At 51.7% G+C, this 26,037-nt stretch overlaps 2 protein-coding genes and 1 long non-coding RNA gene across 6 annotated transcripts; 2 read left to right on the forward strand and 1 right to left on the reverse strand.

Annotated features, from left to right (window-relative positions):
• Positions 1–526: 526 nt before the first annotated feature.
• LOC146436535 (cytosolic 5'-nucleotidase 1A-like) lies at positions 527–8,120 on the reverse strand. Of its 3 annotated transcripts, XM_085062840.1 has the most exons (7): positions 7,853–8,116; positions 6,432–6,490; positions 5,605–5,772; positions 5,081–5,210; positions 4,459–4,581; positions 3,215–3,393; positions 527–2,682 (listed from the first exon to the last, which is right to left on the reverse strand). In XM_085062840.1, the coding sequence occupies exons 2-7, from the start codon at positions 6,474–6,476 to the stop codon at positions 2,380–2,382; spliced, it is 948 nt and encodes a 315-aa protein (XP_084918966.1). In that variant the 5' UTR covers positions 6,477–6,490; positions 7,853–8,116; the 3' UTR covers positions 527–2,379. The 3 variants fall into 3 exon arrangements, with proteins under 3 accessions (XP_084918966.1, XP_084918968.1, XP_084918967.1); XM_085062842.1 differs by lacking the exon at positions 5,605–5,772 and having other exon boundaries at positions 7,853–8,120; XM_085062841.1 differs by lacking the exon at positions 4,459–4,581 and having other exon boundaries at positions 7,853–8,117.
• Positions 8,121–9,913: 1,793 nt separating this feature from the next.
• SYT8 (synaptotagmin 8) lies at positions 9,914–15,765 on the forward strand. 2 transcript variants are annotated; one of them, XM_085062844.1, is made up of 9 exons: positions 9,914–10,003; positions 11,514–11,636; positions 12,001–12,158; positions 12,304–12,399; positions 12,636–12,803; positions 13,021–13,188; positions 13,384–13,501; positions 13,889–14,022; positions 14,109–15,765. In XM_085062844.1, the coding sequence occupies exons 2-9, from the start codon at positions 11,531–11,533 to the stop codon at positions 14,340–14,342; spliced, it is 1,182 nt and encodes a 393-aa protein (XP_084918970.1). In that variant the 5' UTR covers positions 9,914–10,003; positions 11,514–11,530; the 3' UTR covers positions 14,343–15,765. The 2 variants fall into 2 exon arrangements, with proteins under 2 accessions (XP_084918970.1, XP_084918971.1); XM_085062845.1 differs by having other exon boundaries at positions 12,077–12,204.
• Positions 15,766–21,618: 5,853 nt separating this feature from the next.
• LOC146436537 (uncharacterized) lies at positions 21,619–24,360 on the forward strand. The gene is made up of 2 exons (XR_014852697.1): positions 21,619–22,663; positions 24,326–24,360. It is a non-coding gene; the product is annotated as an uncharacterized LOC146436537 (long non-coding RNA).
• The last annotated feature ends 1,677 nt before the right edge of the window (positions 24,361–26,037 follow it).

Consider the following 26,037-nt stretch of genomic DNA (forward strand, 5'->3'; position numbering starts at 1 on the left):
GATGTTGTTGATGTTGCTACCTTGAAACATCTAATTTCAGCATCTGTTCTGAGCAAAAGGGCCAGGGGCCAGACTGCTGGTGCCAAGACCCTGCCAAGCTTTGCTTCTTTGGAGGTGGCTTCCTATCAAATCTGTGCACACAGGCATCCCTGCCATGCCCTGCCCTGCCCTGGCAGCCCTGAGTTTGGACCCACATGGTGGCCATGATGGCAGGGACAGGACCTGCAGCAGTGGCATGGCAGGGACAGGACTTGCACCAGTGACATGGCAGGGCCAGCAGTTCCCCTTGCTAGGGCAAGATGTGCGGAGTCCCCATGCTCAAGGTAGCAGGAGTGAGCTTGGAGACAGATACAAGATGACATTCAGGGGCTTAACCCAAAATCCACTGAAGGTTTCTTGTGTATTTAAGCCATTTTGATGAACATGTGTAACACCTGGTAAATAAATGAATGTGTGTAAAGGAGCAGTGAGTTATCCCATCCTTCCTCCCACACTGCTAGACACAGGAATGAGGAACAAGCACTCATACTGGGATGCTTGTTTATTTATTTATTGAGGGGAAAAAAGCATTGGTGACAGCAACACTTGTGAAGCCTTTAAAAGCAATTATTTTCTTATTTACCGAGATTAAAAAAAACTAAGCCAGCATCATCTTTATCTCCTTGTCCGTAATCCCGCTGGCGCCTGAGCATCAAGTTTGTGGTTTTTTATGAGGCGTTTCTGGACAGCTGGCAGGGATTCGAGGTGCTATGTCCCCAGGCAGCACAGTGGGCTCTAGTGGCAACTCACATCCAACCCTGGGGACAGAAACCTGCAAGTGAATTTTGCGGGTTCCTCGTTCCCCAGGAAAATTAGGAACAGAGTCCAAATTGCCAAAGGAGAGGCATCCTTGTACGGTGGGTGGTGTGATGTCAGGCAGGGAACCGAGCATACCCACGGACCCCACGTACAAGGAGCAGTCGCCCACCCATGCCCTCCACTCATGGCCCTGGCGATCCATTTAAGGCTGGCTGCAGCACCCAGTCCTGCCCCAACCCCTGTAGAGCTGGTCTGCAACCCTAGCCCCTGCATGGCTTGTGCTGCAGGCAGCCCATCTCCAGTGCCCTCTCCTGGTGGGACACTGGAGCTGTTCTCCAGTCTCAGAGATGGATCCCAGCGCTGGGTTGTAGCCTTGTCCCTGTCTTGCAGCTCCAGGAGCTGATTGTCCTACAGGTCTGTCTCCTAAGAGCACTCTGTGAGCAGTCTGCATGCCTAAGGAAAGCTGTCTTGTGCTATAATCTCTTTTATGAGAAGGAATAGCTTAGGCTTTCTTTCTTCAATCCATTCACTCGTTTCTAAAAGGTTTGTAGGTCCTTTACAGTTTTGAAGTCTTTCTCACTCTTCTGAGTTTGGCTGGAGCTGCCTGAAGCACTTCCTAGCACGTCAGTCTCTCCAGGAAACCACGCTGAGTATGTCTGGTGAGGTAAGGTCTTGAGGGCTCCCTTTAGGGAGAGATCCTGGGAACAAATCACAGAATCATAGAATGGTTTGGGTTGGAAGAGACTTTAAAGATCATCAAGTTTCACCCACCCTGGTGTGAGCAGGGACACCTTTCACTAGACCAGGTTACTCAGAGCTCCATCCAACCTGGCCTTGAACACTTCCAGGCATCCACAGCTTTCCCAGGCAACCTGTTCTTGTGCCTCACCACCCTCACAGTAAAGAATTTCATCCTAATATCTAATCTAAACCTGCCCTCGTTCAGTTTTAAGTCATTCCCCCTTGTCCTGCACTACATGCTCTTGTGAATAATCCCTCTCCATCTTTTCTGTAGGCACCCTTCAGGTCCTGGAAGGCTGCAATGAAGTCACCCTGAAGCCTTCTCTTTTCCAGGCTGAACAATCCCAGTTCTCTCAGCCCTTCCTAACAGGAGAGGTGCTCCATCCCTCTTATCATCTTGGTCGCCCTCTTCTGGACTCAGCTCAACAGATTGATGTCCTTCCTGTGCTGCTCCATCTGGGATACCATCTGAGCACAGTCAAAACTAGCATTTTTTTTCTTGCTTCCTTCAGCTTGTGTGTGTGGCGTTAGCTTCACTTATTTCTTTGAGTAAAGTCCCCAGGTCCTACAGGGCAGGTAGGTGTAGTCCTCAGTGTCACAGCAAAGGTGTCCTTCTGTCCTGGAGCAGTTGCATCTTTTGGCTTCATCCTAAGATGCAGAGGACCTCATATGAGGAGCAGAAGTGCACATCATGCTTTACATGGGAGTCCATGCCCTCATCCCCTTTCCCTGAGATTTGCTTGCTGCATGTTAGGAGATCTTTCCTTCTCCATCAGGTTTGCCTCCAACTGACCCAGTCTCCAGTACTGCTGGGAGGGAGGACTGGCGGCCTGCAGCCCATCAGCAGCAGGAGGGGACCCAGGCAGAGGGTACCCCCACATTTTGAGCCCCTTGGATGTTATGAAGCCCATCATCAAAGAAAATGTGAGGCTGGATCTGGGCGAGGATGGGGCCCTTGGGAGCCCCATCCATGAAGAAAGCCTCGTCGATGGGCAGACCCCATTCCCGGAGTGTCTTGATGGCTCGGATGCCCATGTCGCGGCCGCTGCGGGCTGTCACCAGGTAGGTGCGGATGGGGGAATTTTCCTGGCTGAACTTCTTACGCATCTTCCCAAGGTGCATGGCAAAAGCCTTCAGGGGACCCTGGAAGCACAGCAAGACAGTTGGGAGTGTGTGGGAAATAAGGAAGCGCCTACTCTGCTGTACAAGCCACTTGTTCCTCTTCCAGAGTTTCTCAGGGCTCTGCAGGGCACAGGAATGCCTGTGGGCTGCAGGAGTAGGCAGTGCACTGGGGTGCTGTGCACTGGGGTCCGTGGGAGAAAGGTAAGCCTTGTGGTGCTCATCCTAATCCCAAAGTGACCAGGAAGGTACATCCCAGCAAGCAGTGCCTCTGGGTGTGAGTTGTGCAGGGCCTTGGACAGCAAGAGGTCACAGCCTACAAGAAGTGATGTTGGGAGTAACCACAATCCTAGATATTTAGGAGCTAATGCTTACTTATAGGAGATAACAGACCCATTTCCAGTGGGACTCCAGATCAGGCCCACACCAGGGACTGAGTGGTGGATACATAGGGAATTTGTTAGGATTTGCGCTTTTTTGACTGCTCATGGCACAGTCCTAGCAGGAGAGATTGCAGAGCTTGTGGGTGGCCATGGAAGTGAGGTGGCATGCTCACCTCTCCTATGGGCACAGCCTCCATCGCCCGCTCGTACTGCACTGCCCCCTCCAGCCCCTGCTCCTGGAAGATCCGGTCGGTCTCGCTGGAGAAGAGCACGGCATCCCCATCGAACACCACGCGCAGTGGGGTGCTGGGGGCCTGCACCTCTTGCTGGAAGACAAGTGCTGATGAGACCCCTGTGAGACAGAGCAAGGTGGGGTCAGGAGGGACACCCCTCCTGGGGGCAGCTCATGCACAGCCAGCTGCTCCGCACGGATCTGCTGTGGCCCTGTCCCACATCACCATGCCAGGGGCTCTATGCCAGGGAGCTTTCTGGGGGGGTCAGCCCAGCCTTTCCATGGCTGTGTTATCCCCTGAGAAAGCACTGCTGATCAGAAACCAAGGTCTGGGGAGATAGTGAGGTGTGCTAAGAGATGCTGGGTGGTTGTCAAGACATGGGCAGCCTTCCTCCTGGTGCTTGCTCAACCTGCCAAGCCTCAATCTTTAACACCCAGATTTAGCACTCTGTGGTGTGACAAATACAGACTGGCATCTCCACTGATTGTGGTAATTGGCTTAATTACAGTCTCTTCCTGCAAGCTGCTCCCTGCCCACCCTCATATGTGGACCCAGGCTCCCAGATGGGAGACACTTGTCAGAGCAATGATGCTCTCAAGGAGGTTCCAGGAATGTGCTATGTAGTGAAGAAAGTCCAGGCTGTAGATGTCTTGCTCCTGACCTTGAAGGACAGTAGCCAGCTGATGTGTTCATACCCAAGTGAATTAATAAGAAGGTGATTAACCCCATTAGAGGAGCTGGGGAGACTGCACTCCCTCCAATCAAGGTCAAGCACGTGCTTACATCTAGCATGGTGCACCCAGTAGTTCTGCATGAACCAAAACAGCAAATTTCTGTGGCACCCTCACAAAGTCCTGGGAATCACTGATAAACTCTCATTGATGAATGGAACTGCATCTTTGGTTAGAAACACTCAAATGTCAGGCAGAGAAGGACCAGCCCATGGCAGAACTATGTCCAGAATTATGCATAATGTACTGACTTGTGACAGCATCTGAACAACCTGGGTATGTTTGCAGGCTACTAGTAAGGACAGGAGACTGAACCATTCAGGACTGTACTTGTAAACAGTGTGCCATTCACCCTTGCCTCTGTGAAATCACAGGCTTTAGTGTTGCCTCTTAGTACTGAGCTGCTTGGAAGTGTGGTGGGGCTGGGGACATGGGATGGAAGGGAGAACACACCTCTCTGGAGGGCATTGCAGACATCTGTCCTGTCAGCTGAGAGGAACAGCTTGACACCATGGGACTTCAGGTACTGTGTGGAGTCCTCATCACTCACGAAGCAGAACTTGGAGATCTCCAGGCCTTCAGGACAAGGGATGTGAGTGAAGTCTTATGGAGCAACATCCTCCTCACAGCCACCCACATCCTCCCTGCATCTTGGTGTGCTTTGCTGCAAGAGCTCAGCGCAATGAATTTCCCAGTGCTGTGTGGGGAACCTGCCTGTGTTCTTGCTGCATCTTCTTGACCTGTTGTTGCTCCTACAAAACTGCAGAGTGCAGTTAAATATTCCCTCCATCCCTCTCTTAAATGAGCATTCCTCATGACAGCACTCTGGGATTTAGGGTGGTTTTTTTAAAGAACTTTTTTTATTTTCAGTAGCTGCCTGCAGATGCCTGGGCTGTGCAAAATGCTGCCAGACTTCCTGGTGCAAAGGAAGGGAGCTGGGCTCCAAGAGAACCCCTTCCCACCTTCCCCTTGTATCCCCTGGCTCTCAGTTTGCCACTGATGATGCACCATGGTGGCTATCTGCTCTGCAGCCTGCCAGGGGAAGCAGGCACTGCTGGGGATGGATCCCCCTTACCGTAGTGCTTGGCACTGTTGATGATGCGCACGCCACTCTCTGGGCTGTTGTTGGAGAGCACCACAACGTCAAAAAGGTCCCTCTCTGCTGGGTTCCTCTCCAGGATCTTCTCGTTCACATACTGCACTGCCTGTGAGGACAAGATGGGACTCTTTTAAAGAGGCATGACTACAGTGGCTTTGCAGAAGCTTTTTTGCAATTAATGTTAGTGGTTTGTGCTGCATCTGTCAGCTATGGCAAGGCTGCCCTGTTATAGAGAGCCAGACAGAGTAGCCATCCTGCAAAAGCCATCATCAGGAGGGCAGAGAGCAGGACACCTCACCAGCAGGGAGATGGACTGGTGAGAAGCACAAGTCTCAGTGCCCTGAAATGAGGCCAAAACATCAGGACAGGCATAACTGCACCCCAGTTCTGGTGCATAACTGCTCCCACTGATGGAAGTTGAGACTTAAGGCTGGGAAAGCTCAGCTTTCACCACATCCTGGGAGTGTCTGCATGTGCCCCTAGGCAGGCGTGGGACTCACCTGGATGAAGGCAAAGGCTGTGCCTGGTGGCAGGGGCTTGTCCTGGTTGGCCTGCTGGTGCCTTGTATACTCCTCCTTGCCCTTCTCCAGGTAGAGCTTGTGCTCCTCCTCCAGGTTGAAGATGGCTCTGGTGGTCACAGCAATGACCAGTGCTGTGCTGGGGTCTTTCTGCAGGATGGGGAGGAAAGAGGAGTCAGGAGAAAGCAGAGAAGGAGCTCATGCAGGTGGGGTGAGCAGGGGGCACCAACCAGAGTGATGGGGTTGGGTGCTGGAGGTATCAGCCATGTGTCACAGTTCCTGATGCCAGAAGTACCACACCCAGTCTTCATCTTCAGGCCACCAAGGATGGGGCTGGCAGTTGTGAAACCTTAACCTATCTGATAAGTGCCACATGCTCCAAGGACAGCTCATACAGAGGAGATTGCTTTATAATTGTGTTGTTTGTGGGCACAGCACAACCATGGTCCTCTGTCTGTGCTGAGCTGGGCACTGGTGGGTTTCTCTGCACATACTGGTGGTTTTACCCTTCATCTGTTCTCGACAGTCAAGTAAAGTCTCTGTGTATGTTGAGAAGATGCTGCTTTCTCCCTGGCTGCTCCAAAATTCAAGTGTGAGCAAATGTACCTGTCCATGCAAGTGGAAATCACATGGACCTCACTGGGACCAGGTGCCCAGCAGCCCTGGAAAAGGGCACTTCTGCTGAAACCCAGGCACGAGCAATTCAGGCCACCACAGTTCTGGGTTGTGGTGTGTTCTCTCCTGAAGTGGCATTTCAAAACTTGGTCTGGCAATACAGGATGTGTGCTTTGTAATGAACAGCCTTTTACCTGTTTTACATTGGTGTTTATGACCGTGCTTTCAGGCTCTGCCATCTTCAACTCTCAGCCTTTAAGAGAAAATATAAAATGAAACTGACAGATTATAATATAGTCAATCTAGAGAGGGGGAAGAGTGGAAAGGAGACAGGAAACATCCTACACACCAAGTACAGCAATCCACATGAAGCTGTTTCTGCTGACAGCAGCTGAAAACTGCTGAAAAGTTCCAAGAAAAACTATTCTAATAGTTCCAATTAAATATGACGGAAAAGTAGCTTTTCAAACACCAATCACTGCTTTATTTTTACTTTTGTTTTTCTCCAAGAGTATTTTTCTCTGTGTGGAACTGCTGAAGGCTGCTGTGGAGCTCTTTTCCAAGCAAAATAAGGTTGTTTTTAAAAGCCAAAATAGGTTAGATCTTACAGGCAGGTTTCTAGTTCACATCCTTGTGGCCTTTTTCACTACTTTTGCTGGCATGGTGAATTTGTATCTACAAATAAAGGAGTTCACTACATCAGCAGCTCATTTGCAGCTGTAAAAGGCCAGAGTAAGTGGAGATGTGTGGTGAGGGCTTGGATACAGGCTGGGACCCCCCAGATGAGGTTGGTCTGCCCCTTCTCTGTTCTGTGAACTAGTCAAGCCCTTCCTGATTACTGTGTTGAGGGGCTGTGCAAGCACAGATCAAAGCCAGCACGCAGTGCAAAAGGACAAGTCAGGGTCTCTGGAGAGACCTTTCTTTTGCCCGAATTTTCTTTAATTAATGTTTACCGTTCAGGGACTGCAAAGTGTTGCCTGGGCCGGTGGGCAACACTCTTGGCTGATGCCAGCTCTGAGAGCCAGAGCCTTGCCATGGGGGGCTCAATGCTTACATGGGCACTCCCCGACTGCCCCACGAGTAGAAAGTCCTGCAGAAGGGCTACTCGTACTCCCCCAGCCAGGGGTGCCTGGAGAGCCAGGAGTTGCTGAGCATAATCTGCTTTCTCCACACCATGCCCCATGCTGGGAAGGGGTCTCCTCCCAGAGAGCAGGGCAGAGGGTGGCAAACACCAGCCCAGCTGCGCAGGCAGAAGCTTTCTTCTGACAGGATCTCAGCCAAATATTTTCTGAAAGTCAAAATTAAATGCAAGGAGGCAACGGAGCTGAGCAGCCCTTCCTGGTGGGAGAATCCACCTCTAATTTCTGCTCTGCTCTTCCAAGCGCTGCAAATCAAGCCCGACTTCTCCTTTCCATCTCCCTGCCCCAAATACCCGCAGCGCCGTTCGCATACAGACACACAGATCTGCACGGACACACTTCTCACTGCGAGACCCCCGGGAAACATTCCAGGCTGGTGCCGCTGGTCCCCGCAGCTCTTCCTACCGCTGCGCAGCAGGGAGCAGATGTCACCCCCTGCACACAGCGTTCTGCTAGAGAGAAAAGCCCAAACTCACCCCGAGCGCTGCCTCTGCTCCCCGGCACAGCCTGTCCAGCGGCAGCATCCCAACTCTGCCCGAGGCGGTGCTGTTTATATTTCCCCCTGCCCGCGCTGGCAGGAAGCAGGCGGCAGCCGGGATGGGGTGCAGCTCCGCTCCTCGGCGAGCTGGGATTTGTAGGCAGCCCAGGGGGTTGGCATCGCGCCCGGGCCGGACTGCATTTCCCAGCTGGCATTGCACAGGATCATGGTCACCCGGGCCTGGCTTCGGACACAGCCGCGGTCACCCTGGGGAGGGGACTCAGCGCTGTTCCTGCTTCCGGAGCTCTCTGGGAGCTTGTGTTTAGTGGCCGATCGCTGCCCACAAGTGGTGCCGCGATGTCGCATTTCTGCAGCCGGAGTATTTACAGTGTGCCTCTCGTCCTCTCATTTCCCAGCTCCTGAATGGTTGTATTTTTGACCGAAAAAATAGGGGTACCTGCTCCAGAGTGACTCGCAGCGTATGCGGGGAGCAAAGGCAGGTGCAGAGCGGGGCTGGGTGCAGCGCATTTGCAATTCTGCTGTAATGGTTTTGGGTCTCTTTCCCCTTCTCTTCTGAAAGCCATCTCTCACATGCTGTCCTGTGAGGCCATCAGGGTCCTGTGCAGCTTGGTTTCACTAAGATCATAGAATCATGGAATGGTTTGGGGTTGGAAGGGACTTTAAAGATCATCTACGTCCAACCCCCTACCACCACAAGCAGGGATGCCATGCACCAGATCAGGCTGCTCAGGCCCCATCCAACCTGGCCTTGAACTCTTCCAGGATGGGGCCACAATTTCTGTGGGCGACCTGTTCCAGTGCCTCATTACCTTCTGAGTAAAAAATTTCTTCCTAAAATCTAAATCTCTCCTCTTTTAGCTGTCTCTTAGCACACAGCAAGTTGAAAAGACTACTTCTGTGCTCAGCTCTTTGTGTGCATCTGCAGACCCCCATTCCCTGTTTGATTTTTATATTCCCTATTCTTCTATCCCCATTAAGCATTTTTCCTGTGCATACTTTGGGATTGCCAGTTTAGAGCAAAAAGTTCCCCCAGAGGTTTGCTGTAGCATCATTCCTGCAACATCATTCGTGCATCTCCTGCTCCTGGAGATGATGTGTTTCTGAGCAGCAGGAGTGCAGGACCCTTAAGAAGAGTTGTTTTTTGGGTGGCTGAGGGGCAGCCTTAGCTCCTCTCCCCTGGCTAGGCACCGGTATGGCAACGCCTTGGTAGCCATGTGAAAATCTGGAAGGACTGCCGAGCCAGGGTGGGACAGAGCTGGGACAGGTCTGGTTTCCAGGGCATCTCCTTCCATGACTACATCAGCCATTAGGCACTGGCAGTTTTGCAGTATTGCTCCCTGCTTCTGACGCCACCCCAAATTTACGTGGAGATAAGACAGGTTTTGGGCAGACTTTGCTGAATTGGCAGCAAGGCAAGAAGTTTACAAGCATAAATTTAATGCAATGGAAGCCTGTGAAATTGCTCCTGGCTGTGTGCCTGGTGCTTCTGTTGGTGCTGCAGGACGCAACCACCCAAGCAGTATCCCTTTGTCCTGTCTGTCCTCCCTGCCGGGTTGGAGTGGAGCATTCCCGTTCATCCACACACATTTCACAGGCCCTCACACAGTGCATACCCTGTGGGCCAAGGAGCTGGGCTCCCCAGGTGCAGAGCTCACCAGGGATGGATGCACTCATGCACCCATCCCCTTGCAAGTGTCCATTCCCTTGCACTAAGTGCCTGCAGGCACACAGTCCAGCCCAGTGTTGTTGCAGGGATAGCTTGGAGAAACGAATTTCCCAGTGTGTGGAGCTGGGCAGCAATGCCCTCCAGATTCTTGCAGGAAGGAGGGCAGGTTTTGCTTCCTGGTCCAGCAGGGAGTTCCCCACTGGCTTTTCACCCGCATGAACACTGCTTGGGTCAGTGACAAGGTGGGGCCGGCGGAGCTGCTGGGGCCACCCAGTTGCTGGGCTGGCAAAGCAGACTTTCCTGTTTCGGCTGTGCGGTGCAGCCACCATCCCTTCTGCACCCTCAGCTCCGTGCCTGGTGGGGTCCCACCTCAGCCCACAACATGCCCCTGCCACGGGTGGTGGCTTGAGTGGAGCCTGTGCAGCAGGGAAGGGAGACTGACACAGGGAAGGAGACTTGTCGGTAAGTCTGGATTTGGGAACCCAGTCAGCACAGGGTGGGAGCGAGAATCAGGGTTCCCCCAGCCCCTTTTCCAGGAACATGGATGCTCCATGCTCCCTGCAGACTGCCCACTGAGACCATGCCTCCTGTCCCAGACCGCAGCAGGGCTGTCCCCATCGTTCCCAAAACGGTGGCTGCAGGGCTGGGAGAAGATGTTTTTTTTAAACCAGGGTCAATGTTAGACTATTGTGACATAGCCCGCGGGAGTCTGGCAGGCAAAGAGTACTGACACCTAATTCTGTGATGGGTGGATGCCTGCTCACCTCTGCTGTCCTGTCCACCCTTCACTACTCTCCAAAACTGCAGCCTTGCACCTCTTAAATACTTGAGCGGTGCTTAGGGTGTCCAATGACACAGGCAAGTCACTTAACCTGCACCTCATTGTCCCGGCAGTGCAGTGATGCCGCAGGGATGACAGCAATTCCCACGTTTCTCCAGCCCTATGCCCACATGCTGTAAAGCACACTGCTGGGAAAAGAAAGCGTTCTTGCTGGCTTCGCAGGCTCAGCGAAGAGAAATGCAGACGTGGTTTCTCCCCGGGAGGATCCCCGTGCAAGGAGCACCTTGGGATGGGCAGAGCGTGGGCAGAGTGCAGGCAGAGCGAGGCGGAGTTGGCTGCTGGAGCAGGGACTCACTGAGACACAGGGTAGGAGGCTGGGGCAGCCGAGGCGACAGGCACAAACCTGCCAGCCCGGGCACTGGGGCTGCGTGTCACCCGTGCCGTGGTGGCTGCAGACCCGCTCACCGCGCAGCCCGGCTCCGGGCACACCTCTCCTGCTGACGCGAAAGGAATTTGGCTATGAGGAAGCGTTCATGCTACAATAAGAGCCTTGCCATGGGGAAAGCAATGCTGGTTTAAATGTGAACCCTTCCCTTAGGCTGTCTCAGCGTTGCCTTGTGCACGGGCCAGGCTCAAGGAAAGTTTCCGAGCCGGTGTGATCCCAGCCTGGTGGCAGCACTGCCACGGGCAACGAGGGCACCAGCTCTATTGCAAGCCCAGGAGCCAACCTTTCCTCTTCTCAGCCCTGTGACAGGAGGAAAAATAGCCAAAAAGGGGTGTTAGCTGACGATGGGGCTTTTCTGGAGCTGAGCAAACCCTTCAGCTCATGCTGCCTGGACACGGAGAAGCCAGCAAAAAACAGCTCTTGGTTTTTGTCCCCTACAGCCAGGTGAGTCCTCTTCTCAAAACGCCTCCCCTGATCCCCCAGTCTCTCCCCTTTCAGCAAGCAGACTTGCAGGGATGTGAGGGACAAGGCTGTATGGGAGGGGCCGGCTGGCACAGAGCACTCCTTGCCAGTGGCTCCCTCCCGCTCCATTTCACACCCCATGGTCAATGCGGCCAAGCCCTAAATGCTTACCCTGGGCTCTATATTTTAATTGCATTTGGTCTCATTAGAGCCTTGGGTCACGGGCAGCACACGTGCTACCAGAAAGGAAATCCCCACCCTGTTAATTTTGCCTGTGTTCCCAGGTCACCCCAGCTTAGCCATGGCAATGGCAGCCAGGAAGGGCAGGACTACGGCCTTCCCACACACCAGCATCACCACCACGGCTTGGCCAGGCTTCCTGGACAGCTGGCTTAGCCTGATCCCGTGTGAGTACAGCAGCTCTTGCCCTGCTCTCTCAGGCAGCGTTATTTAGTGGGGCTCCTGCACTCTGGGGCTGTGTATTCACTTCACCCACCCTTCAAATCCCTTTTTCTAGTGGGTTCCATCAGGGTGGGTATACTGCATAGTGGTACCGTGCTACTTCAGGAGCAGAGGGTGTCTTTGCTACCCATTTGGGGAATGGTCTTTAGCCACAGCCTCTCTGCATGAGTCCTGTCCAGGGTTCTAGGGGTAATTTTGAAAGTACAGCTCCTTAATGCTGAATCACCAGTAAGGGGTTTAAATGTACTCTGTATGCTTTGTTTGGTTTTAACTCTTCTGTCCAATTCTGCTCCCTGAACATTGAACCAGTACCCAAATGGGCACTCATCACCGTGGCTGTGGCAGGGGCCATTCTCCTCCTTCTCTTCCTCATCTGCATCATCAGGTGCTGCTGTAGCAAGAAGAAGCCCAAGAAGGAGGAGAGAATTGGCTTGTGTGCCGTCAGCAACTCCACCACGACCAGCCTTGTGCGTCCTGCCTTCTCCTCAATCCCACCTCCCTCCTCCCGGAGAGGTTTGCTGCTGCACTGCCCAGTCCCTGGGATGGTGGGAGCATGGCATGGCAGGGAGATGGCTGAGCACATCCTGAGGGTAGTGTTGCTCTGTGCCGCAGGTCCAGCCTGAGATGGAGGATCTGGAGCAGAGAGTAGAGCAGAGGTGGCGAGGAAAGCTGCAGTACTCCCTGGAGTACAACTTCCGCAAACAGGAGGTGGGGATGCTCATGGCCATGGCAAAGCAGAGAAGCAGCTTTGCTCTTTCATGGTTCCTCTTTGCTGCCCACTGAGGTGGACTTACCCTCTCTGACCTGCCTGCAGCCCACCAGCTCTCATGGCTGTGCTGTGGGAAGGCATCCTCACTGTTGCACTCACTTGCTTCCCACTGAGCCCCCAGCTGCCTGACCCCATCCTCCTCCACCTGGTGACTTTGTGCCTCACTCCTCTCCAGTTGAAAGTTGGCATTAAGCAGGCAGCTGAGCTGAAGGCCATGGACAGTGGAGGCACATCTGATCCATATGTGATTGTCTACCTCATGTCTGATATGAAGAAGAGATATGAGACCAAGGTTTACCGCAAGACACTGAATCCCATCTTCAATGAGAGCTTCACTTTCCAGGTAGGAAACTATAGCCAGTGATGTTTTTTTGGTCCCATCAGGAGTGTTGCATAGCCACTGCTCCCTGGGCAAAAACCTCTCTAGACAGGGAGATTCTTGTGCAACAAAGACTGGGAAGTATTAGAGAGAAATTCCTGTTGTTTTATCTGCTACTCCATCCCATGGGGCAAAGCTGCCACTGAGGAGTCATTCTGGGCTTTTGGGTCCTCCTCTGCAGGTACCCAAGGCTGAGCTGTCTAAATCCACACTGGTGATGCAGGTCTACGACTTCAACCGCTTTGTCAAGCATGACATTATTGGTGAGGTCCGGCTGCCCCTGGCCAGTGTCAACCTGCAGCATGTCATTGAGCAGTGGAGTGACCTGGCGGTGGCCAGTAAAGTGGAGGTTGGTCCTGGTGGGTGGGAAACTCTGCTGGGAGAGATGTGCTGTTGCTTGGCTTGCCACCATTCCAACAAGCAAGCCCTTAGGGGAAAGCATCAGAGTGGGGGACACTCAGGAAACCTGGGCCCAGCCTGGTGCTCCAGCCTCAGGTGAGCTGGCTCCTCTGCCTGGTACTAATTGTTGGTGTCTCTCCATCAGGAAGAGCACCTGGGTGAGATCTGCTTCTCACTGCGCTATGTCCCCAGCACTGGCAAGCTGACAGTGCTCATCCTGGAAGCCAGGCAGCTGAAGCGGATGGACTCTCATGGGCTCTCAGGTCAGTGGGGGCTGCTTGTGCTCAGACCTTCCTACTCCTGCCCAGGCCTCAGTGGTGGCACCAAGAGCCACAAAGCCTTGAAAGCCCTTAATGTTAGGACCTGCTTCCTGGTGTTACCACCATATCCAGCCCTGGCTGACTCCCAGCCTCCCCCAGCACAGATACTCCAGCTTTGGACAGTATCTCCCAGCAGGAGATGTCATGGCTGGATTGTACAGGGAGCCTGGCAGGAGGAAGTGAGCTGTGACGTGGCTGTCTCACCAGGAGGACTGGCAAGTGGGATGCCATGATATCCTTGAAAATGGCTCAGGAAAGCTGTTTTGTGGCTGAGTTCTTCAGTCAAAAACTGTCACTTGTGCCAGGTGTGTCCTCTCTCTCTCTCTTCAGATCCTTTTGTCAAGGTGCATCTCATACTGAACAGGAAGAAATGGAAGAAAAAGAAGACAAGTGTGAAGAAAAACACCTTAAGCCCTTACTTCAACGAGGTGTTTGTTTTTGAGGTGCCTTTCAGTCAGATCCAGGTGGGTTTCCCTGAAGTGCCCAGGGCTGAGCAGATCCCCACTGCAGCAAGGCCCTCCCACTGACCCTCTTTCTTGTGTCCCCCCAGAATGTGGATGTGGTCATCTCCGTCTGGGATCATGACAAAGTGACCAAGAATGAGCCCATCGGCAAACTGTTCCTGGGCTGCCGAGCCACAGGCAACCAGCTGCGGCACTGGTCCGACATGCTGTCCAACCCACGCCGGCCCCTCGCCCAGTGGCACATCCTGCAGCCCCCGGAGGTGGTCGACAAAGCCCTGGGACTGAAGACCCACCTCAAGCTGCCCCTGCACTCCAGATAGTGGGAGTCTCCTTCTCCACCCAGGGAGCAGGATGGTGGGCTTGTGGAAGTGTGAGAGGGGCTTCTGCTCAGTAAACTCGAGAGGTGTTGGTCCCAGCTCATTGTCAGCAAAGAGGGGACTGGGATGTGACTCCTTCTGGCCAAGAGATGATCTGGCTGCTGGTGAAGCTCATGCCCTGTGTAACACCTGGGGTGGGGCAGCTTGGCATCTCAGGGCAAGGCTGGACATGGAGCAGAGGGTGCGAGAGGGAACAGCATGGGTGCAGGAGCCAACTCATCCCAACTGCTCGTGGGCTGTGGGGGGGAAATACATGGAGCTTCAGGCTCATGCAAAAACAGAGTTCATTGATATTTATAAAGCAGAGGGTTAACATGCCAGTGACATGGGTGGGAAATTTTTTTGGTTGTAAATAACTTGGCAAGAAGCATCTTCTTGGAAAGGCTTTATGTATCCTGTGAAGGCTTTTAAGCAAGACCAAAGTATTGAAGCACAGAAGAGGCTTGAGAGCAGACGAGTACAGGTCGATGAGAAAGGTTTTGGAGACAAATGACTAGCTCTTTAGTGCCTCTGCAATGTGTGCTCTGTGTTCTGGCTAGAGGCTAAATGAGAAGCAATGTGGCTTCACGCTTAGCCCATTTTCAGCCCACGATGATTTGTGCATGCTAAGATGTGACGCAGGCTCACACAGATGTGACACATCAGTGACCATCCCCATGGACCACACAGATGAGACTGCACGGTGTCGGCTCTGTTTACCCCGCATTGTCCTACACAAGTGGCACAGCAAGGGCTGCACCTCTGGCAACTGGAGGTCCTGCCAGGGTGGAGGGGCTGAGGCTTTCATGCTATTATCACACCACCCTGGGAAAGGCAGGGTTGCAGCATTCACGTCACTTCTGGGCAGGTTTTGTGTTTAATCCGGGAGGTTTTTGTGGCCACATGTCCTGCCCTGCCCTGCTTTGTGGGGCCTCAGGGTGGGGGCTACTTAAGCAAAGATCGCTCCTAGAAGGATGAGGGCACTGGAGTGGTGCCCCTACATGCCCTTGAGGATGCTGCAGTTTGGGGTGACTCCAGAGCAGCTTCTCTGAGCCATCTGCAGGAGGAAGCTCCCTGCATTGGGCTAGAGGAGAAAGGAATTACTCCTGCTCTAAAATACTAAAATACCTCTGCTGCAAAGCAGCCACAGAACACAAGATCTGGGCTCATACTGTGGAATTTTGGCCCCAAAGACAAAAGTCTTTTTCACCACATGGAGCTGCAGGCACAATGCTAATAGCTATTGCCTGGGCTCTGGAGGGGAGAGAGCCTGGCACATTAATGAAAAGGCATTAATATTAAAAAGCAGTTAATCTGTGATTACCCAGAGCTCCACAGAGCGAGTTAAAGAGTTAAACAAACATGAAGCTGAGGAAGATTATGACAACTCTCGATAGAGATTAATGACCTGATCTTAACCATAAAAAGCTGCTGCTGTGTCTGCCTCTTGATGAATATTCTCCAGGCTTCGCTGTGGCTGTGAGGAGGGAAGAAATGACAGGGTGGTTTTGAGATGACTGTAACAAGTGAAGTGTGGCTTCTGCTGGGGAAACAGCATCTGCTGGCAGCCGCTAATGAGATGGAGGAGGAAATCAGTCACCTGAGAAAGACTTGTAAAGGGATGTTTTAAAGCCTTGGCCTTCAGTCTCAACCTTAGAATCAGCCTAGAACAGGCTGTGCAGAAGGGAACACCTCAGAATTGGGTTTGGGTTTCCAAATCTATTGCCAGGTTGGTTTTTGGTGATGCTATGTGGTGATTTAGGGGCATGCAGCATCCAGAAGGGCTTTCAGAGGTGTTTGGAGCAGGCATTTCATATTTGTGTGTGTGCATGTGTATGTGTGCTTTTTCCAGTCTCCTTATTTTGAAGTCATAGCCTTGAGGTTCACTGCATAATTTACAGGGCTGGACATAAAAGTATGTGCATATTAGTCCCAAAACAGATGCAGTTGAAGAAGGTGCAGAGACAGCCCCTCCTTCAGAAACATCACCTCCCACACCAGTGCCTGCCCCTTCTCTCTCCAGCTTTGGTACTGCTCAGTGCCTGAATTGCCAGCGCAGGGCTTGGTGGGCAGAGCTGGTGAGGGAAGCCTGTGGTGCTTTCTGGGGGAAGGCCAGGGAATGTGGGAGTGAGTACCCAGCAGGGCTGGCTCTGGGGTGAACCTTTGTGCAGTAAAACTCAGCAAACTGAGTTGTTTGTTCAGGAGGGAGAGGCAAGCAGGTGGGGATGTTCTCCACCCAGCTCCAGTTTTTAATGCACCGCCAAGGCTGCTTTTCCCCTCTGTCATCGTTTCTCCTTCTCAATAAGCTTTGTGTGCTTACAGTATGGCTTTGAGCACTCTCCTCCCCTGGCAGGATCCTCTTAGTATCTGCCGGCTGCTGTTTGAACCAGGGCTGGTGGATCTGGGCTTCATTTCATGCCTTATTTCACCCCAAATGAACACAGCCTGCTCGGGAGCCTGTTTGCAGGAAGGCAGACAGCCCTGTCTGGTGTGCAAGCCATCTCCTTTTCACCTCCCTGTGGCCTTGGCGGGGGTGGTTATCCCTCATCCGTCAAATCCAGATGTCTGAGCATCTTCTGCTTCATCAATGCTCCTCCTGCACTTGGAATGTGGAAGATGCAATGAGGAGTAAAGGAGGGTGAAAACCAACTCCTCCCCAGCTTGTGTCTGTGCTGGATTCCCGTGCCTGCATCTAGAGGGCAGAGCAGGTACGTGCTCTGAGCTGGGTGTCTGTGTCCTCTGGTCTGTGGCCCCCGTTTGAGCCTCACCAGCCAAGATTTCTTCTTCTGGAGATGGAGCCCGTGTGCGAGAGGGAGAGAAAGCTGGGATGCAGTGCAAGCCCCTTCCCATGGCTGCAGAGCCAGTTGGTAGCCATGTGGCGATGCTGGAGGTGTCTGACTGTTTTTCCAGGAGGCAGGAGCCAGCCCTTGCCTGATCCTGCACCACAGGAGCAAAGAAGGTTTTGCTGGTGGGTTAAGGGAGGCCAAAGCAAGTATCCAGAGCCATGCAAGGTGCCCAGGTGGTGGATGGGGAGTTTGTTTCTCTGCATTTAATTAGCAGCTTTGCAGGTTGGTGGCAAGGCAAAAAGCAGGGCTTGGGCCAAGCAGAGGTCTGTTAAAAGAGACATGAAGTGCTGAAAATTGACGTGTTTGTTTATTATTAAGATTTATAATCTCAATTATTTACATCCAGATCCAAGACTTCTGATCCCCAGAAGTCCCTCCCAAAGTGAATTATTCCCCCATTCAGTGATTTTTTTGGTATTCATCCCTGCACTCAAGGAAATCAAATGGGAGAGCTGCACAAGAAAAAGGCTGAACCTCGTATGTGCTTGTCACCATTCGTCTGCAGTGAGACAAAAATGATTATGGGCTGTCATCGTTCGGCCTGGGTATGGGCTGGCTGTCCTCCAGCCACAGATTTTTTGGCTAGTCATAGAGTTTTTGAGAGCTGGAGAGCATCTAAGCTCTTCTCACTAGGAGCAAGCATGCCTGCTTTATAAATATTCCTTAGCTAGCATATTTATGCCTTGCAATTTTATGGGCAAAGTGTGTATTTTTGTCATGCATGGGTTTATTTTTTAAAAGATCTAGCTCCTGGATCCTTATCCCTGGTTCCTTTCTCTATTGCCTTTTTCTTACCCTTTTCTCCCTGTGTTTCCTTCTCCCTTTACCCAGCCCCTTTCCCCTGCTCTGGCTGCTGCTGGGGCTCTTGTATCCGAGACTGTTCCTGCCCCAGGCTGGGCTTGTTTTGCTTCTGGGTACAGAAATATTTTTTTGACCACTTTACATTTCAATGTTCCTTGCCCTGCCATGGGCAGGAAGGGACAGGGGTTTTCCTTGTGTGGGTAGAAACCTCCTGCCCCAGACAGTTCAGTCTGAGAAACAAGAATAATAATGGGTGTACAGAGGTGCTTCCCAAAGTTCCAATTTGAACTTTGTGGGCAGACCTGTTAAAAACAGACCTCCCATTTCTCCATATTTTGGGTCTAGGCAGGATGCAGACAAGGGGAGAAGCAGCATGAGGATTTAATAGTTTTCATGCTGGTGGGCAACAGTTGCTCCCCAGAGAAGTTTGGCATTCCAGGTGAATGGGTACCCATCAGTGATGACTTGTTGCATGTCAACAAGCTGGGAATTTCTCAACCAGCCTTTGCTGACTTCACAGAGTGGTGATGAAATCGCTGCAGGCACTTATTGCCACTCAATTTGAGCAGAAACAAGCAGAGAGTCAGTTAGGAAGAGGAGTTTAACTGAGCTGAAAAGAGGCCTTGACCTGCAAACAACTCAGCCTGTATCATATTTTATGTTCTGTGAGCAGCATCTGGGAAGATGGTGGGTTTGCAAACAAGTGTTTCATCACCCTGCTCATGAACACGGACATTGCAGATGTCCCTGCCTGAACCTAAAAAGCTCTCTGTGGGAAATGGGCACTTTGAATTGTGAATCAGTCATTGTTGGCTCAGTAAGAGAAACATTGTCTCTTGGAAGAGCTGGTGAAGAGCCCCGTGCCTGGGAAGGAGGTAGCTGTCTTGAGTGGAAACTAGCCCAGCTGGCATCTGGTTTTGCCCTGGACAGAAAACATTTTCCTCTTTTACATACAAGTCAGAGAAGTTTAGACATAGAAGCCTGAATCTTGGCATGCAGTTTGTCACTTAAGACAGTCCAGTTAAAACACTTGGCTTTGGTGTTCACTCTGGATGTGACAAAGGAGGTGTTCATATCTGCAAAGGCCTCTGCTGAGTGTTTCTCTGCTTTGGATGTACTCATCCCACACCACCCCCAACTTTTGCACACATGCTAAGCTCAGGTCTGCCTTCATAGAGGAAAATTCTTGTCTCAGATACCCTGTGAATTAATCAGCTTTGGGGGTTTGAGAGATGCTGAGTGGGGTTGGGTGTTCAGTTTTCCTGGTACAACCCTCTCCTACTCTGAGCTCATCCCCTTCCTTCCCAAGCCCGGTTGAGAAGCACCTCCAGAAGACCTTCCAGAGGCCCATCTCCTTGCAGCTGTCTTCTCCCATGGCTCTCTCAGTGTGTGCAAGTCAGTGAGGCTGCCAAAGGTCTGACAAAAAAAAAGCAGCTGACAGCTTTTTTTTCTTTTTTTGTAAAATGACATGTCTGGGGTCACACAGCATTTACAAAAAGCCAGAGGGCTTGAAATGGGTAAATTCTGAAGAATCATTCCTTGCATGGCTACTGGTTTGTAGGGCAGTTGCTAATCTTGGGGGATGAAGAGCTTTGTGATTTATCAGTTTTTCTTGAGCTCTGTGACCATTTCTTTTTTTAAACTAACACCATGTTCTTGCTGCTGCTTTGTCTTGGCACAGAGAGCATGAAAGACCTTTTGAGAGCAAAGACATGTTTCAGCCATACTCATTTGAGCACACAGAGGTCTCAGCTTGTTCTCCAGACATGCTCTGGGTCATGTCCTGGTCTTAATCAGGCTTTGAGGATGTGCATGTACATGAAGGATTGTGATCAGGTGTTGGGTCACTTCGGTAATACTATCCAGGGGCAAGCTGGGTGGGAATTCCAGAGGGATCACCTCCTGGACACATCAACTGCTGAAGGCCTGGGCATGGACCAGTGCTAGGCAGAGGTATTTGCTTTCCAGAGAGCTGCCAGCTCAGCCCGGGGTCATGGAGAAAGTGCCACACTGTGGAAGGGTCCAAGGCTTCTGGTCCTGGGAAAAAGTGAGAAAAGACCCTGAGAGGAGTGAGGTTTGTGCCCAGCACTATGCTGGGAACTGAGTGATCCTAACCCTGGCTATGAGCACAGACTCTCCATCACTGGAGACTGAAGCCCCTGGCTGCTGCCATGGTCAGAAGTGGCTTAATCCAGAGGAGTTTGCTGGCTTTTGCCCTCTCTCTGAAGTGCTCTTCACCCCTTTGTGTTTTAATTTTGAAATGCCATCCTTCTGCCAGGCTCCAGCTTGCAGTGAGCTGCAAATTCTTCCAGCAGCCCACACCAAAAAGTGTCCCTTTGGAGTGGAAGGGATCATTAAAATGCCTTGTTTCTCTTCAAGGCCAGTGTTTATATTGAAAGCAGCCATGTGTGAGTACTTATGTGTGTCCAAAGGGAGTTGTTCTCTTCCTACAGGCACTTGTCCAAATTTGGTGAATATAAAATTGAAGTGCATGAAGAGAAGGATGGGGATGTGGTGTCCATAGTCCTGCAACCTGGCAGGATACCCTGGTCACTCTTCTTAGCACCATTAGCAGGAGGCAATGACTGCTCCAGCAAGATTGGTCTACAGGTCCATGTGAGCCTTTACAGCATGTTTGTGCCTATCCCAGGGCAACAGGATGGCTGGACATTTGAGCTGGTTATGTGCAAGGTCTTCAGAGCCTCTAGTGTCTCTAAGTGCTGCTCTGGGCAGAGCCAGCTACCAGCTCATGTCTCCTCGCTCGTGCAGCTGGAGAAATGAGTTTTTGTGGTCTTACTAATCCTTTCCTTTATATTTTTTGGCAGATGGATGAGGCTGAGAGCAGAGGGGCAGTCCACAACATGGGGTCCCTGATGCAGGCCCACAGATCCAGTCTCACCCCTGCTCTTCCCCTGCCTTCTCTGGCAGACTCCCCTTCAAGGCCAAGCTCTCACTTGTCCTTCTTTTTGCCACTGTTGTGGGGCTCTGAGCCCAATTCCAGCCCCCTGCACCACATGCCAGCTCCAAGAAAACCCTCAGGGGGAACTGGAAGAAAAAGCCACATCCCAAGGAGCCCAGTGGTCAGAAATCTGTGTGTTGCCCCTTCACAGGACCCATCATCACTCAGGTAACTGACTGCATCCACCTGAGGAACATCAATGCCATGGACAGTGGACATTGAATTCCAAGCAGATCTCTTTTGCTGTGCTGCATGTCTGGGCTCCAGAAGGTCCAGAACACCTTCACCTCACATTGCTGAAGGAAACTCCCTGGCTGTGGGGAATTTTGAATGGAGAGCTCCTCCAGTTTTGATTCCTCCACCAAGAGCTGAGGTGCTCTCTGGAGGACTGATGGGCCAGCAGTGGCCAGAATGTGTCGTGGCAACATTTTGGCAGGACAAATTCCCTGTGGATCCAGCCTTGCCCATGCTAGGGGTCACTCCCTCTTCCACCTGCTACCATGGCAAACCAGCCCCATCCCAAGGATTTGGTCTTCCTTCAGCAGCATCTGCAGCACTACTTGTGTGGTGCTGAAGGTGGTGAAACAGGAAGCCTGCAGCAAGGGATTTGCCACTATCTGTATAATGTCTGGGAGGCGCCTGGAAAATATTGTCAGGGCCATGTCTGAATCAGCCTAAAAAACCCCGGCTGGAAGAGGAGGGAGCGCCTGGCCTGGGGGAGGAGAGCAGGAGCTGTTTGGGTCCCTGTCTCCATGGGATCCCCTACACACATACACTACATGTGCTGTGACCAGGGCTGGCGAATATTTCCAGCTACGCTTCCACCTGCTTCTCCTTCAGATCCGTGGAAATATGGGTCTGGGTCATCCCACAGAGGGATTACCCTTCTTGCTGTCAGCATGGGGCTGCTCCCTCATGCTCCACTGCCTCTGCCCACCCCCCAGCTGGATTTGAGGCTTGGGGCTGCCTGCAGCAACTCCACAGCCTATTTTTCAAAAAAATGGAGTTGTGTTGAAATATTTCACACAGGGAAGAGCTGCAAATATTTCACATGTGAGGGAAATAAGTGAGGTTAAAAAAGCATGCTAGTGCTGGATGGCTAATTAAAGGATTGCTCTTGCATATGCTGTCAGCAGTGGATTTTTGGGGTGCAAACTCTTCCTTCCTTCCTGAAGGGCAGAGCTGCTTCCAAGCCCTTGGAGACGAACTGAGTCATGCCCTTGTCCATGGGTAAGCCACTGTTCGAAGGGGAAATTTTTATTAGAGGCCTTGCAGATGGATGGCTGCATGCAGGGAGCCCAGGCTGTATTTATTATAACTCGTTGGTGGCAGGAGGAGGGAGAGGAAGGCTCCCTCCTTGGCACTTCTGAGGAAAAACACCTCTCCAGCTCCTCCAGACCCCATGGGTAGAAGATGTTCTCCTCCTCCCCACCCCTCCTTCCCTGGAGGCTCCCCTCTCCTGTTCTCCTGCTGGCCTGGCCTGCCCCAGCCAAGGGAGGTGCACAGCGGATTCTTGCACATCATTGGTCTGAGAAGGTCTCCATGCCCTTAAAGAGAAGGTGGATTTTCTGCTGAGCCACCCGAGAAGCCCTTTTATACCTCCTTACTCCGCCAGCTGCCTGCGGCTTGTCTGTCCATCCTGTCCAGCCAGCACGACTGATTTTCTCCTGCGGACTTGGGTGAGCCTTTTTGCATATCTCCTAATGACCCGGCTTAGGGAGTGATGGGGGAGCAGATTTACTTACCTGAGTATTAGGGAGATAAATACCAGGTGGGAGTGACCTGCTGGGAGAAACAGGGGTGCTAAAAAAACTTTTTCCATTCTTTGCCTGTTGGACAGGGTCTGTGCATCAGAAAATCTCCCTCTGTCTGTTCCAGTGAGCTTTTTTCTTTTTGGTTTCGTGCTTTCCTCTCCCTTACATGGTTCTGCTCCCAGTGTGAATGGTGAGGGCAAGCTGACCTCCCCAGGGCCAAAGGATTCAGGATCCTTGCCTGCGGTAACTCGGCTGCACTCCCTACTGACACCCCTTCCTCCAGCTCCCTACGCGGCCCTCGCAGTGCCTTCCTCCCCAAAAACACCCTCGGACAGGCACCGACATCCAAATTTACGGCGTCCTGCCGGCAGAACAGGTGATCCCAAGCCCACGCCGCGGGCAGCGAGCTGCAGCCCGGCGTTGTCCCCTCGGTTCCCCGGCGTGGCCGCGGCCGGAGCGGGAGCGTGTGCGGGGCAGGGGTGTCAGTAAAAATAGCCAGCGTCCCTCGGTCCCCAGCTGCAGCTCGCCACCTGCGGCGGCTTGCGCGCCGCATCGCTGCCACCTCCCTGAGTCACGGGGGCTGGCACCGGGGAAAGGCTGCCGTCCCAGGAGACAGCTGCAGCTCCTTCTGCAGCTCCCTGGCCATTTTTAGAAGCACTTTTCCCCCCTCCTCTCTGAAGTAATGTGATGGGCCTGCACATTTTCCAGGATAAAGTTTCCTTGGCCGTGCAAGCTGTGCCTCCTGCCTCGGGCATGAGCCCCCGTTAACACTTCCCCTGCTGACAGAGCCTCCCAGACGGCTGTTTTGGAGTCTTGTCTGCTCTGCAAAGCACTGTCTTAGGAGATGCAAGCAGCAGATACTGCTCGGCTAGAAAAATAGAATTCAATTTAGGTGGAAATAGTTTACAGCAAAGCAAAGGTGCTCTTCCATCTCTCCCCCAATACGCTGCATTGTGTGTGTAAAATTTCCACTTAAAGCAAATGCAAGGAATTGTCTGGGGAAATTTTTTGTGCCTGTGTCAACTGAACCACGACTTCCAACCCTGCTCTACGTTACCTGTGCTGAGGTTGCTGCAACAGGCTCCCCTGTCCCACAGAATGAGTGCATACACAGGCAGCAGCATCCTCTGAAGTCCTTCCTTGTCACCTGGGGTCACTGCCAACCCTTTGCAGGATTTGGGGTATTTCTTGTTTATGAAGTATGGTTGAATGGCAAAGTAAAGCAGTAAACTGAAAATAGCTTTTGCCTTTTCTTCCTTTGCTGAATAAAATGGTTTCCTGGAGGTCAGACAAGAAACATACCTGCAGTAATCACTGTCACTGATCTCTTTTTCTGGTTCAGCCTCATTTGGCCTTTTCCACAAGTCCCTTGATGGTGAGGTTTGTGTTGCTACGAGGAGATGTTTACCTCTCATCTACAAACCGCAGCCTACTTCCCTATATGATGAAAAATTGGTGAAATTGGGAAATAAGAACAGACCTGTTCCTCTTTTTATTTTTTGGAGGTGTCTTGCTTTGTTTTCAAACCCAAGAAAGTGACCACCAGCATGAATAATTATGAATTTTTTTTCTTGGTTTTCATTTCAGGCTCACAAACATCTAAACCAAGATGTCTGAGTAAGTTCCCATTTTTCTGTCTCTAATATATTGTTGGTATTTAAAAACTTTTGTTCAACCACCAATTTGTTATGCTTGTTAAGATTCTTCTGCTTGTTTCCAGTTAGGATGCTAACTAATTGCCTTTTTCCCCTCTTTCTCCTTTCTCTTCCTTCCTTTCCTTGTCCATCTGCTTTTCCTGAACAGTGAAGAGGTAAGTGTGTTTTGCTGGGGTTCTTCCTTTAGCAATGCTCATGGCAGCAGTCCTGGCTTCACCATTCCTCCTTAGGAAAATCAGCTGCTGGGGGTGTGTGTGGGAAGAATGGGTCATGGCAAGGCTTTCTTGCTGACTCGTCCTAGTAAACATGGCAAGGAGAAGAAAACTCCCTTTTGAAAGACTTTTCTGCCTCCTGGCTTGGAGTTAGATGCCTTTTTTCCCTCCATTCCTGCTTCCCTAGCCGGCCACGAGATGGTGCTGGGAAGGCAGTGGTCCAGAGCCACCTCTCCTTTATCATCCATCCACCATCCGGCCCTTGGCCCAGCATCCTGTCCTCATTCCCCATATCTAGCCCTTCATTTTTTACCCACTGAGCACTGACAAATCACTTCTCAAAGGCAATCCAAGGAGACCTGGATCCAGGGGAGTGTGAGCAGGGTGGAGGTTGCATTCTTAGCAAGTTTTCCCTGGCTTCTGGCAGAGCCAGGTGGGGCTGGGGGCGTTTGGAGAAATGCAGGGGAAGGTGTGGGAGGATTGTTCGTGGCTTTGTCACTCCACATTTCCTCTTAGAAAATTGTTCCATCCTTCATCTCTGCTTGGCATCTCGCCATATGTCTGAAACACTGCAAGCTGAAGCTTATTCTCATTGAGAGAAAAGAGGATGTCAGGGACACATAGAAACTCCACAACATGGTGCTGATATCCAACATGTTCTTTTACTCCCCATCAAACCCTCTTTGCTAAGGTACCAGTTTTCAGATGGAGAATAAGCCCTGGACTAACAGCCCTCCAGGGATCTGATTATCTGATGGTTAATAGTGTGCTGCATTTCTGAGCTGGATGCCTTTACTCTGCAGAGCCCTCCAGCCCTGTCAGGAGGACCTTGGCACCATTTGCATATGCAAGACATATCAGATTTTGTTACATTTCACTCTGCACATCCTTATCCACTTCCTCCTCTGCGCAGCACAGACCCACAACCAAGTGCTGTGTTCTACTCCGCACCCCTCAGCATATCAGATGTGTTTCCCCTGGGCCAGCCCAACTCAGACATTTCACTCAGTCTTCTGGGTGAAATGCTCAGGAAAGAGCTGAAATGCAGAAGTTGTGGTTTTTTTATAAATAGGAGTCCTGCTGCTGCTGGTCCAGCATGACAAATAGAGAAGGGCAGCCTGTAGTTGTGTCTGTCCTCCAGCTGTGATGAACCTCTGCTTCAGCATCACTTGCAATGGGTCTTTTCATCTCCAAGAAATTACACAGCCTTCATATTTTCCCCTGCCTGGCTATCCTTGTCACCAGAGTGTCACAAGGACACATGCCCTGGACTGCTCAGAAAGACATCCCACACCTCCTGAGTGCCCAGGGAGAAAGGGGTCATTAGCTTGAGCACAAAGTAAAACACATCTGAGTGAAAAGGGAATTAGAGAAAAGGCTAAAAGTCCCAAGAAAGCCAACTCTGAAGTAATATTTTATACATATATTTTCA

The sequence above is a fragment of the Lichenostomus cassidix genome, chromosome 5 (genome assembly GCF_008360975.1).
Source record: "Lichenostomus cassidix isolate B80296 chromosome 5, HeHo_3.0, whole genome shotgun sequence".
Classification (NCBI taxonomy): Eukaryota; Metazoa; Chordata; class Aves; order Passeriformes; family Meliphagidae; genus Lichenostomus; species Lichenostomus cassidix.